The sequence below is a fragment of the Neofelis nebulosa genome, chromosome 4 (assembly GCF_028018385.1).
Source record: "Neofelis nebulosa isolate mNeoNeb1 chromosome 4, mNeoNeb1.pri, whole genome shotgun sequence".
NCBI classification, from domain to species: Eukaryota; Metazoa; Chordata; class Mammalia; order Carnivora; family Felidae; genus Neofelis; species Neofelis nebulosa.
This window is the reverse complement of record NC_080785.1, coordinates 88777676-88791713: the sequence shown is the minus strand read 5'-3', so window position 1 is coordinate 88791713 and position 14038 is coordinate 88777676. Positions and strand designations below refer to the sequence as shown.

The 14038-nt window shown below is 40.9% G+C and overlaps 1 protein-coding gene across 3 annotated transcripts in view; it reads left to right on the top strand.

The window, feature by feature from the left end:
- RELN (reelin) overlaps positions 1–14038 on the top strand; it is a 537501-nt gene that overhangs the window by 448532 nt on the left and 74931 nt on the right. For all 3 annotated transcript variants that reach the window (XM_058725343.1, XM_058725345.1, XM_058725342.1), the window contains exons 39-41: positions 2009–2180; positions 2282–2384; positions 11039–11268. In XM_058725343.1, coding sequence (XP_058581326.1) covers positions 2009–2180; positions 2282–2384; positions 11039–11268 — 505 coding nt within the window. The remainder of the gene's footprint in view (positions 1–2008; positions 2181–2281; positions 2385–11038; positions 11269–14038) is intronic.

The window sequence follows — 14038 nt, the reverse complement described above, 5'->3', positions numbered from 1 at the left end:
AGTTAAGTCTCTCATTACCTGATTTTTCTTCACTGTTTTCACCAAATGCTTCCAAAACAAGAAAAGAGAAGACTACTTGAATTAGAACAGTGATAGATTTAGAGAGACGCATGTGACTTCATTTAAAACTACAGGCTCCTATTTCTAGATTCTTTGTTTTTATGGATTTTTTTAAACTTTTTATTTATTTTTGAGAGACAGAGGGAGACAGAGCATGAGCCAGGGAAGGACAGAGAGAGAGGGGGACACAGAATCTGAAGCAGGCTCCAGGCTCTGAGCTGTCGGCAGAGAGCCCGATGCCGGGCTCAAACTCATGAACTGTGAGATCATGACCTGAGCCGAAATCGGACACTTAATTGACTGAGCCACCAAGGTGCCCCTCTAGATGCTTTTATTTTATTTTATTTTATTTTATTTTATTTTATTTTATTTTATTTTTAAGAACTGTAGTAAAAGTAAAAATCAGTGAGGAAGCAACCTTGGGGAATCCTGATGTTTGTGGTTGGCATGGTCTTATCTCCTTGTTTCCTTCAGTCCAAACAGTGCTTTGCAAAAGCAGCCTGGGTTTGCCCTTCTTATCTACTCAGTAATATCTTTAAACACCCAGCCTATGCTGCTGAATCAAATTCTGTGACAGCCTAAGTAGTGATTTTACTGGTTTTCTGTACATTCCCATGTCGCTTCAAATAAACATAAAACTTTTGAAAAGTGTTAAGAAAAAAAATGTATATAACACAGGGTATTTTCTTCTTTGTAGTTTTTTTTTTTTTTTTTTTTTTTTTTTTTTTTTTTTTTTTTTTATTTGAGGGAGAGGATTGGAAGGAGAGAGGGAATCTCAAGCAGGCTCTACGCTCTGCAGCACAGAGCCCAACATGGGGCTCGATCCCACAACTCTGGGATCATGACCTGAGCCAAAATCAAGAGGCAGACAATCAACCAGCTGAGCCACATAGGCGCCCCTCTTCTGTGTAGTTTTTAACAATTAAATAAAATTATGCATTAGGCCAGTGTTTTAGTGACCACAGTCCTTTGACCTGACCAAAGCGTGATGCTAAGTCATGGGTTGACTCTAAAAGCTCATTAGTGGGGCGCCTGGGTGGCTCAGTCGGTTGAGTGTCCGGCTTCGGCTCAGGTCACGATCTCGCGGTCCTGTGAGTTCAAGCCCCGCGTCGGGCTCTGGGTGGATGGCTCAGAGCCTGGAGCCTGCTTCGGATTCTGTGTCTCCCTCTCTCTCTGCCCCTCCCCCGTTCATGCTCTGTCTCTCTCTGTCTCAAAAATAAATTAAAAAAACGTTAAAAAAAAATTTTTTTTAAATAAAAAAAAAAAAAGCTCATTAGTTGGGGCACTTGAGTGGCTCAGTCAGTTGAGCGACCGACTTTGGCTCAGGTCATGATCTCACAGTTCATGAGTTCGAGCCCCACATCGGGCTCACTGCTGTCAGAGCAGAGCCTACTTGGGATTCTCTCTCTCTGCCTTTCTCTGCCCCTCCCCTGTTGGCACTCTCTATCTCAGAAATAAGTAAACATTTAAAAAATAAAATAAATAAATAAATAAAATAAAAGATCATGAGTTTCTCCTTGGATAGACTAGTGTACCTCAGTTTACAATCCACAGTCTTGATCGCCCATCTTCACAGATTTAGATATCTTACAGATTCCACTAAACTGTGAAAACATAACTCAAATCCCATTCTTGGGGGTTGGGCGGGGGGGTCGTTAGCACCACTGTAACTGGAAGGCAGTGCACTTTCACAAACTGTTTGTCTCAGCTTCCTGAAATCAGTGAGGCTGTTCCATGCTATGTCAATTTAATATGATTGAAAACTTAATTTTTTCTCCTACTTGAACCACTGTAGATAACACTGTTATATAGTTTCTGTTTCTTTTTCTGGAAGGCCTATATCTAACCTGTTGTCACTGATTGCCTTCTTTACTTTCTTCCCTTGAGCAAAAATATGTCTCTGATTTGTACCATTGGAAAACCTTTTTTTAACCCAAAAATGCCTTAGGTAAAAAAGAAGAAATCTGGATTGTTGACGACTTCATTATTGATGGGAATAATCTAAACAACCCTCTGATGCTTCTGGATACATTTGACTTTGGACCCAGAGAAGACAATTGGTTTTTCTATCCCGGTGGTAACATTGGTCTTTATTGCCCATATTCTTCAAAAGGAGCACCGTAAGTCTTTAATTGAGATGCTAAAAATAAAACCACTGCTGTACACAAATCATGATGAACTTTTGCCCTAATGGATTTCTGGTTGTTTTCTTATATAACAGTGAGGAAGATTCAGCTATGGTATTTGTTTCAAATGAAGTTGGTGAGCATTCCATTACCACTCGTGACCTGGATGTGAATGAGAACACCATCATCCAGTTTGAGGTACTTGACTCTGTTCTATCAGAAATGCTTTCAGTTGTATCTTGAACAAAAGCCAGGAAAGCGAAGGAAAATCTCAGATAATTTCATGCATTATAACTTCCCATTTTTGTGCAAGGACCAAAAATGGTTTTACATCACAATTCATTTTTATTAGCAGAACCAATTGTCCTACTAAGGCTTACTTCTGAATTTTTGTCCTTTATGTATTACATAGTCTCCCACCTACTACAATGGGAAGTTGTTGAAATAAATTATTTTAAACATTTTAAAAATGAAAAGAGCCATGCTAATCTTGTGTTATTGTTTTCACGGTTTTTATGCGTTTAAGACCCAGTCAACATAATGACCATTATACCCTGCCAGCACATTTCTATGATGTGCATCATGGTGCCGTGAATTTTTTTTTTTTTTCAAAAAATGAATATTAAATTCTTTTTTTATTTTATTTTATTTTATTTTTTTATTTTTTTATTTTTTAATATATGAAATTTACTGTCAAATTGGTTTCCATACAACACCCAGTGCTCATCCCAAAAGGTGCCCTCCTCAATACCCATCACCCACCCTGCCCTCCCTCCCACCCCCCATCAACCCTCAGTTTGTTCTCAGTTTTTAACAGTCTCTTATGCTTTGGCTCTCTCCCACTCTAACCTCTTTTTTTTTTTTTTTTCCCTTCCCCTCCCCCATGGGTTTCTGTTACGTTTCTCAGGATCCACATAAGAGTGAAACCATATGGTATCTGTCTTTCTCTGTATGGCTTATTTCACTTAGCATCACACTCTCCAGTTCCATCCACGTTGCTACAAAAGGCCATATTTCATTCTTTCTCATTGCCACGTAGTATTCCATTGTGTATATAAACCACAATTTCTTTATCCATTCATCAGTTGATGGACATTTAGGCTCTTTCCATAATTTGGCGATTGTTGAGAGTGCTGCTATAAACATTGGGGTACAAGTGCCCCTATGCATCAGTACTCCTGTATCCCTTGGATAAATTCCTAGCAGTGCTATTGCTGGGTCATAGGGTAGGTCTATTTTTAATTTTCTAAGGAACCTCCACACTGCTTTCCAGAGCGGCTGCACCAATTTGCATTCCCACCAACAGTGCAAGAGGGTTCCCGTCTCTCCACATCCTCTCCAGCATCTATAGTCTCCTGATTTCTTCATTTTGGCCACTCTGACTGGCGTGAGGTGGTATCTGAGTGTGGTTTTGATTTGTATTTCCCTGATGAGGAGCGACGTTGAACATCTTTTCATGTGCCTGTTGGCCATCCGGATGTCTTCTTTAGAGAAGTGTCTATTCATGTTTTCTGCCCATTTCTTCACTGGGTTATTTGTTTTTCGGGTGTGGAGTTTGATGAGCTCTTTATAGATTTTGGATACTAGCCCTTTGTCCGATGTGTCATTTGCAAATATCTTTTCCCATTCCGTTGGTTGCCTTTTAGTTTTGTTGGTTGTTTCCTTTGCTGTGCAGAAGCTTTTTATCTTCATAAGGTCCCAGTAATTCACTTTTGCTTTTAATTCCCTTGCCTTTGGGGATGTGCCGAGTAAGAGATTGCTATGGCTGAGGTCAGAGAGGTCTTTTCCTGCTTTCTCCTCTAAGGTTTTGATGGTTTCCTGTCTCACATTCAGGTCCTTTATCCATTTTGAGTTTATTTTTGTGAATGGTGTGAGACAGTGGTCTAGTTTCAACCTTCTGCATGTTGCTGTCCAGTTCTCCCAGCACCATTTGTTAAAGAGACTGTCTTTTTTCCATTGGATGTTCTTTCCTGCTTTGTCAAAAATGAGTTGGCCATACGTTTGTGGGTCTAGTTCTGGGGTTTCTATTCGATTCCATTGGTCTATGTGTCTGTTTTTATGCCAATACCATGCTGTCTTGATGATGACAGCTTTGTAGTAGAGGCTAAAGTCTGGGATTGTGATGCCTCCTGCTTTGGTCTTCTTCTTCAAAATTACTTTGGCTATTCGGGGCCTTTTGTGGTTCCATATGAATTTTAGGATTGCTTGTTCTAGTTTCGAGAAGAATGCTGGTGCAATTTTGATTGGGATTGCATTGAATGTGTAGATAGCTTTGGGTAGTATTGACATTTTGACAATATTTATTCTTCCAATCCATGAGCAGGGAATGTCTTTCCATTTCTTTATATGTTCTTCAATTACCTGCATAAGCTTTCTATAGTTTTCAGCATACAGATCTTTTACATCTTTGGTTAGATTTATTCCTAGGTATTTTATGCTTCTTGGTGCAATTGTGAATGGGATCCGTTTCTTTATTTGTCTTTCTGTTGCTTCATTGTTAGTGTATAAGAATGCAACTGATTTCTGTACATTGATTTTGTATCCGGCAACTTTGCTGAATTCATGTATCAGTTCTAGCAGACTTTTGGTGGAGTCTATCGGATTTTCCATGTATAATATCATGTCATCTGCAAAAAGCGAAAGCTTGACTTCATCTTTGCCAATTTGGATGCCTTTGATTTCCTTTTGTTGTCTGATTGCTGATGCTAGAACTTCCAGCACTATATTAAACAGCAGCGGTGAGAGTGGGCATCCCTGTCGTGTTCCTGATCTCAGGGAAAAAGCTCTCAGTTTTTCCCCATTGAGGATGATGTTAGCTGTGGGCTTTTCATAAATGGCTTTTATGATCTTTAAGTATGTTCCTTCTATCCCGACTTTCTCAAGGGTTTTTATTAAGAAAGGGTGCTGGATTTTGTCAAAGGCCTTTTCTGCATCGATTGACAGGATCATATGGTTCTTCTCTTTTTTTTTGTTAATGTGATGTATCACGTTGATCGATTTGCAAATGTTGAACCAGCCCTGCATCCCAGGAATGAATCCCACTTGATCATGGTGAATAATTCTTTTTATATGCTGTTGAATTCGATTTGCTAGTATCTTATTGAGAATTTTTGCATCCATATTCATCAGGGATATTGGCCTGTAGTTCTCTTTTTTTACTGGGTCTCTGTCTGGTTTAGGAATCAAAGTAATACTGGCTTCATAGAATGAGTCTGGAAGTTTTCCTTCCCTTTCTATTTCTTGGAATAGCTTGAGAAGGATAGGTATTATCTCTGCTTTAAACGTCTGGTAGAACTCCCCTGGGAAGCCATCTGGTCCTGGACTCTTATTTGTTGGGAGATTTTTGATAACCGATTCAATTTCTTCGCTGGTTATGGGTCTGTTCAAGCTTTCTATTTCCTCCTGATTGAGTTTTGGAAGAGTGTGGGTGTTTAGGAATTTGTCCATTTCTTCAAGGTTGTCCAATTTGTTGGCATATAATTTTTCATAGTATTCCCTGATAATTGTTTGTATCTCTGAGGGATTGGTTGTAATAATTCCATTTTCATTCATGATTTTATCTATTTGGGTCATCTCCCTTTTCTTTTTGAGAAGCCTGGCTAGAGGTTTGTCAATTTTGTTTATTTTTTCAAAAAACCAACTCTTGGTTTCGTTGATCTGCTCTACAGTTTTTTTAGATTCTATATTGTTTATTTCTGCTCTGATCTTTATTATTTCTCTTCTTCTGCTGGGTTTAGGCTGCCTTTGCTGTTCTGCTTCTATTTCCTTTAGGTGTGCTGTTAGATTTTGTATTTGGGATTTTTCTTGTTTCTTGAGATAGGCCTGGATTGCAATGTATTTCCCTCTCAGGACTGCCTTCGCTGCGTCCCAAAGCGTTTGGATTGTTGTATTTTCATTTTCGTTTGTTTCCATATATTTTTTAATTTCTTCTCTAATTGCCTGGTTGACCCACTCATTCGTTAGTAGGGTGTTCTTTAACCTCCATGCTTTTGGAGGTTTTCCAGACTTTTTCCTGTGGTTGATTTCAAGCTTCATAGCATTGTGGTCTGAAAGTATGCATGGTATAATTTCAATTCTTGTAAACTTATGAAGGGCTGTTTTGTGACCCAGTATATGATCTATCTTGGAGAATGTTCCATGTGCACTCAAGAAGAAAGTATATTCTGTTGCTTTGGGATGCAGAGTTCTAAATATATCTGTCAAGTCCATCTGATCCAATGTATCATTCAGGGCCCTTGTTTCTTTATTGACTGTGTGTCTAGATGATCTATCCATTTCTGTAAGTGGGGTGTTAAAGTCCCCTGCAATGACCACATTCTTATCAATAAGGTTGCTTATGTTTATGAGTAACTGTTTTATATATCTGGGGGCTCCGGTATTTGGCGCATAGACATTTATAATTGTTAGCTCTTCCTGATGGATAGACCCTGTAATTATTATATAATGCCCTTCTTCATCTCTTGTTACAGCCTTTAATTTAAAGTCTAGTTTGTCTGATATAAGTATGGCTACTCCAGCTTTCTTTTGGCTTCCAGTAGCATGATAAATAGTTCTCCATCCCCTCACTCTCAATCTAAAGGTGTCCTCAGATCTAAAATGAGTCTCTTGTAGACAGCAAATAGATGGGTCTTGTTTTTTTATCCATTCTGATACCCTATGTCTTTTGGTTGGCGCATTTAATCCATTTACATTCAGTGTTATTATAGAAAGATACGGGTTTAGAGTCATTGTGATGTCTGTATGTTTTATGCTTGTAGTGATGTCTCTGGTACTTTGTCTCACAGGATCCCCCTTAGGATGTCTTGTAGGGCTGGTTTCGTGGTGACAAATTCCTTCAGTTTTTGTTTGTTTGGGAAGACCTTTATCTCTCCTTCTATTCTAAATGACAGACTTGCTGGATAAAGGATTCTCGGCTGCATATTTTTTCTGTTTAGCACACTGAAGATATCGTGCCAAGCCTTTCTGGCCTGCCAAGTTTCAAAGGAGAGATCAGTCACGAGTCTTATAGGTCTCCCTTTATATGTGAGGGCACGTTTATCCCTTGCTGCTTTCAGAATTTTCTCTTTATCCTTGTATTTTGCCAGTTTCACTATGATATGTCGTGCAGAAGATCGATTCAAGTTACGTCTGAAGGGAGTTCTCTGTGCCTCTTGGATTTCAATGCCTTTTTCCTTCCCCAGTTCAGGGAAGTTCTCAGCTATTATTTCTTCAAGTACCCCTTCAGCACCTTTCCCTCTCTCTTCCTCCTCTGGGATACCAATTATGCGTATATTATTTCTTTTTAGTGTATCACTTAGTTCTCTAATTTTCCCCTCATACTCCTGGATTTTTTTATCTCTCTTTCTTTCAGCTTCCTCTTTCTCCATAACTTTATCTTCTAGTTCACCTATTCTCTCCTCTGCCTCTTCAATCCGAGCCGTCGTGGTTTCCATTTTGTTTTGCATTTCGTTTAAAGCGTTTTTCAGCTCCTCGTGACTGTTCCTTAGTCCCTTGATCTCTGTAGCAAGAGATTCTCTGCTGTCCTGTATACTGTTTTCAAGCCCAGCGATTAATTTTATGACTATTATTCTAAATTCACTTTCTGTTATATTATTTAAATCCTTTTTGATCAGTTCATTAGCTGTTGTTATTTCCTGGAGATTCTTCTGAGGGGAATTCTTCCGTTTGGTCATTTTGGACAGTCCCTGGAGTGGTGAGGACCCGCAGGGCACTTCCCCCGTGCTGTGGTGTATAACTGGAGTTGGTGGGCGGGGCCGCAGTCCGACCTGATGTCTGCCCCCAGCCCACCGCTGGGGCCACAGTCAGACTGGTGTGTGCCTTCTCTTCCCCTCTCCTAGGGGCGGGATTCACTGTGGGGTGGTGTGGCCCGTCTGGTCTACTTGCACACTGCCAGGCTTGTGGTGCTGGGGAGCTGGCGTATTAGCTGGGGTGGGTAGGCAAGGTGCACGGGGGCGGGAGGGGCAGGCTTAGCTCGCTTCTCCTTAGGTGATCTACTTCAGGAGGGGCCCTGTGGCAGCGGGAGGGAGTCAGATCCGCTGCCGGAGGTTTGGCTCCGCAGAAGCACAGAGTTGGGTGTTTGCGCGGAGCGAGCAAGTTCCCTGGCAGGAACTGGTTCTCTTTGGGATTTTGGCTGGGGGATGGGCGGGGGAGATGGCGCTGGCGAGCGCCTTTGTTCCCCGCCAAGCTGAGCTCTGCCGTCCGGGGGCTCAGCAGCTCTCCCTCCCTTTGTCCTCCAGCCTTCCCGCTTTCTGAGCAGAGCTGTTAACTTCTGACCTCCCAGACGCTAAGTCGCGCTTGCTGTCGGAACACAGTCCGTCCGGCCCCTCCGCTTTTGCCAGCCCGACTCGGGGGCTCTGCTTGGCCGGCGAGCCGCCCCTCCGCCCCGGCTCCCTCCCGCCAGTCCGTGGAGCGCGCACCGCCTCGCCGCCCTTCCTACCCTCTTCCGTGGGCCTCTCATCTGCGCTTGGCTCCGGAGACTCCGTTCTGCTAATCCTCTGGCGGTTTTCTGGGTTCTTTAGGCAGGTGTAGGTGGAATCTAAGTGATCAGCAGGACGCGCGGTGAGCCCAGCGTCCTCCTACGCCGCCATCTTCCGGAACTCCTCGGTGCCGTGAATTTTAACACCACACTATTTTTATAATTTTTGTGTATTTCATTAATATTCATGGACCCCTTATAATTTTGAGGAGAGAAAATTAATAATGTATAAAAGAAAACTTTTATGTGTTTTGAAGACTTAGATAAAATCAGCAGAAGCAAGGGTGTGCTGTGCCAGCATTCAATATCATTAACTTTCAGAGGTGCTTGTTTCATAGCTGAGGTCTATATCAACCTTTGGGAAGGCATAAAATAGTGCCTAATTGCATCAACAAAATTGTGAATATTTTTTTTATTTTTTATTTTTTTTCATATGGGTCTTTAAATTTTTTTATATTTTTAATTTTATTTTTTATTTTTTTAAATTTACATCCAAATTAGCATATAGTGCTCCAATGATTTCAGGAGTAGATTCCTTAGTGCCTCTTACCCCTTTAGTCCATCCCCCCTCCCACAGCCCCTCCAGTAACCCTCAGTTTGCTCTCCATATTTATGAGTCTCTTCTGTTTTGTCCCCCTCCCTGTTTTTATATTATTTTTGTTTCCCTTCCCTTATGTTCATCTGTTTTGCCTCTTAAAGTCCTCATATGAGTGAAGTCATATGATTTTTGTCTTTCTCTGACTGACTCATTTCACTTAGCATAATACTCTCCAGTTCCATCCACATAGTTGCAAATGGCCAGATTCATTCTTTTTGATTGCCGAGTAATACTCCATTGTATATATATACCACATCTTCTTTATCCATTCATCCATCGATGGACATTGGGGCTCTTTCCATACTTTGGCTATTGTTGATAGTGCTACTATAAACATGGGGGTGCATGTGTCCCTTCGAAACAGCACAGCTGTATCCCATAGATAAATGCCTAGTAGTGCAATTGCTGGGTTGTAGGGTAGTTCTATGTTTAGTTTTTCGAGGAAACTCCATACTGTTTTCCAGAGTGGCTGCACTAGCTTGCACTCCCATTGAATATTTGTTTTAGATTAACTATCTGTAGCCTCTAAATTAGACTTCTCTTTTGCCTCTCAAAAGTTCAGAGACCAAATGATGCCTTCGTGGAGAAATTATCCTGTATCTATTTTAAACTTTGTTTTATTTTCTAATGCTATTTTAAGTTACTTAAATAACTATTATATTTTCTAAATTGATGCTTAAATGTTAATAAAAAGTAGTGCCTGCGGCCCTGTTCTGTTATCAAAAGGATCTAGGTAGAAACAAATGCCTGTAGTTGAAAAGTTTATCAAATGTTGATAGTTTACTCATCAAAAGGCACAAGGAGTAAGTTCAACAACAAAAATTATAAATATATCCAGTTGCTACAACAGCAAGAAAATATTAATCTCAATTGCAAGAGGGAAAAATTTCATAGAAAGAATTATATGCATTTATTTAATTAAGTTTTAGTTTATTTACTTGAAAGCATGGAAAAAGGAATGAAGTGGTTATTTACCTAATGATTAAGAGGATCTTTCTGAGAAACACTCTCCCTGTGCCAGGGAAATGGTGACAGTAATTATATTTTGTTTTGTTTTAATATTGAATACATATTAAAGTTTCTTCACATGCAAAACTTGGGGGGTTATTTGTAAGGTGTCACAAGAAGGAAAACAGAAGCTCTTCCAGGTCTCCTGGATGGCTCAGTTGGTTGAGCGTCCGACTTCAGCTCGGGTCATGATCTCGCAGTTTGTGAGTTCAAGCCCCACGTCAGGCTCTGTGCTGACAGCGCAGAGCCTGGAGCCTGCTTCGGATTCTGTGTCTCCCTCTCTCTCTGCCCGTCCCCTGCTCATGCTCTGTCTCTCTCTGTCAAAAATAAATAAACATTAAAAAAAAATTTTTTTTAAAAAAGAAGCTCTTCCTATTTAGCAGACTGAAAAAAAAAATAAACAAACAGCTAGTGGTTAGAAATAAGGAAATGGTCTTTTCATTATGACTTGCTTGGCTTGGCTATGAAAGTAGGCCAGAGGTAAAATTTGGACTCTTTGCCAGACTCTGCCTTCCCCACTTCCTAGCTTTTTATAAAATGAGGGAAAATAAAATTTTTATGAGGTCCTTTGAGGTTCTTTATGAAAAAATTATTATTTGAAGGTAATATATGATATTACTCAGTTAGGCAAAACAGAATTTTAGAGTGTTAAATATTTCAGCAAGACAGTTCCCAGGAAAATGGACTCTCGAGAAAATAATGAAGTGGTGAATCATTTCAAGGCTTGTTGCTCCGAAGTAATTTGTATGATTTTTTTCCTTCTTCCCCAAGATCAATGTTGGCTGCTCCACTGATAGCTCATCTGCTGATCCGGTCAGACTGGAATTTTCAAGGGACTTTGGGGCGACCTGGCACCTGCTACTCCCCCTGTGCTACCACAGCAGCAGCCACGTCAGCTCCCTGTGCTCCACTGAGCACCACCCAAGCAGCACCTACTACGCGGGGACCACCCAGGGCTGGAGGAGGGAGGTCGTGCACTTCGGGAAGCTGCACCTTTGTGGGTGAGGACACTGCACTTTTCTCATTGGACGGTTTTCTCGCTGATGTCATCCTTGACTTGCCACTTCATCAGGGGCATCTTCCAGCTTACGTTTCTTCCTCATTCTCCGCTTCAGCAGATCACTGGATGTTCAAAACATAGGACACTGAGCTGACACTACTCACTTATAGTTTGAGGATAGATTTAAAAGAGCGCTCCATGGGGCGCCTGGGTGGCTCAGTCAGTTAAGCGGCCGACTTCGGCTCAGGTCACGATCTCGCGGTCCGTGAGTTCGAGCCCCGCGTCAGGCTCTGTGCTGACAGCTCAGAGCCTGGAGCCTGTTTCAGATTCTGTGTCTCCCTCTCTCTCTGCCCCTCCCCTGTTCATGCTCTGTCTCTCTCTGTCTCAAAAATAAATAAACGTTAAAAAAAAAAAAAAAGAGCGCTCCATGGACTCCACCCTGTAGTGGTTTGTATCCCCATGGGTCTTTATTAGATCACTTAAGAAGCAACAGAAATACGATTCTCTCCTAATGTAATTCTCCCCCCTCCTGCCCCACCTCCCAATATAAATGCAGTTAGAATTTTATGACTTTCAGGACGCCAGTATGGCTCAGTCAGTTAAGCGTCTGACTTCAACTCAGGTCATCATTTCACAGTTCACGAGTTCAAGCCCCGCATCAGGCTCTGTGCCAACAGCTGAGCCTGCTTTGGATTCTGTGTCTCCCTCTCTCTGTGCCCATGCCCAGCTTGTGCTCTGTCTCTCTCTGTCTCTCTCTCTCAAATTTTAATAAACGTTTAAAAAAAAAGAATTTTATGACTTTCAGACATCTACCTGTGTCCCTTGTGTAGGGAAAGGGCACAGCTGGAGGATGGAACCCCACAGAAAATCTAGATGTCTCATTAAAAAAAAAATTGCTCCACTCTCTCCCCCACCCCCTGCCCCAGGCATTTCTGCTTTTTCAACCTCTCTCAGCATTCTTGTTACATATATTTGACTCTTCTGTTGAAAGCTATTTGGAGATAAAGGACTTCAATTCTAATAGAAATGAAATGAAAAGTATGGTTCAAAATATAAAACTAATAATACAAGTGAACAAAGAGAGGAAGTCAACAAAGCAGGCTGCCTCAGAATTTGTCTTTTCTCTCAGAAGAAAGAACTCATTCTTTCAGGGGATGTCAAGAAAAGAAGAAAGTACTAATATACTTTCAAGATGGAAATAGATTTACATTCCCAATGTGAAACTCAGTGTAATTAGAAGGCTTGGGTCTTCAAGCAAAACTACTAATACCTAGTACTTTTCCAAAAGGGTGAAAGTGAATTTTCACATGTCTGCATTCTCTTTGAACATAAATCCATTTGCTTCTCATCATATCATCAGCATAATTTTTATAATTTGACTGCTAAGGACTTGAATATTTTGTGCTTTCAAGTACATCATTTGGTAATTCTTGCTATTACACCAGGATATTATCCCAATGGAAAATCCCAACTGTTTAAAAAAAAAAAAAAAAAAGCATTACTAAGCAAAATGTCCTCAAGAAGATAGGGCTAACAGTTCGGCCAGCACAACCAGAAAGCTGCCATCGTGGACGGTGGGAGGATTGTGTGTAGAAGAATAGGGCAGGGAGAAATAGCTCAGGAAAAACTTTTCATCCAAAATCAGTTGTATTATTTAAGATTATATGTTGCAGGAAATATAAAGAGGCTTACCAAAAAGTAGAAGAGCTTACTGGAAGCATACTGGGGAGGTTGCATGGACCCCACCTAGAAAGTGTGAGGACCTCAGCAAAAGGAGTCTGTGACCCCCATTTTTATCATGCTGACTTTACTCTCACTCAGCAAATCATAGTTCTCATGTGCTGGAACTCTTAATTCCATATTTCTGGAAAAGAAAATCTGAGTCACTCATCTACAGCCAGAAAGCTAAGCAATGAACAGAAGCCTGGCTGTCAAAACTCCATGTAGTTAGCATAGGCAGGGAAAAGGCCTACTGGCCAATCACACAGACACCTATGACCAAAACCTTAACCATTATGGTATTGTTGACAGCCCCAAGCTTTCTCTCTCTCTCTCTCTCTCTTTTTTTTAAGTTCGTTATTTTGAGAGAGAGAGAGCGCACATGTACACAAGTGGAGAAGGGGCAGAGAGAGAAGGAAGAGAGAAAATGCCATGAGAATCTCCTCACTGACAGCATGGAGCCCTATGTGGGGCTCAAACTTACGAACTGTGAGATCATGACCTGAGCCAAAATCAAGAGTTGGACGCTTAACCAACTGAGCCAATCACGCACCCCACCAGGCTTTCTCATTAATGGACCTCTAATTTCCTCCTGTTCTCAGCTAAGAATTGGATTAACTAGGAAACAACCCTAAAGATAAGTTGTAGGCTGTGAGCTAAATTTTTTTAACAACTGAGACTTGTTTCAGCAAGTTCCCGCATGGAAATAATCCCCTTTAAAGAAGTATGCAGTAAAGTCACAGGACAGTGCTCCAGTGTCATGGAAATCACCAAACTTACCATTGGTAATGTCCATTGGGCTGTGTTGATGCATAGGGAAATACAATTTGGAAATCTGAGCAAGAGAAATTACAAGGCAATATAATTTGAACAAGACAAATGTATATATTTTCACCTATTGGTTTGGGGTGTCAGTTTAAAATATACCTCCTCCAATTTTAAAGGTACAGAACTTAGACCATCATGCTATTTGTACTCCGTGCCATTTTTATTTCCATAAAAAAAAAAGTATATCTGTTGAAGAGGCGTGCCCACTCTCAGAATGGTTTAAA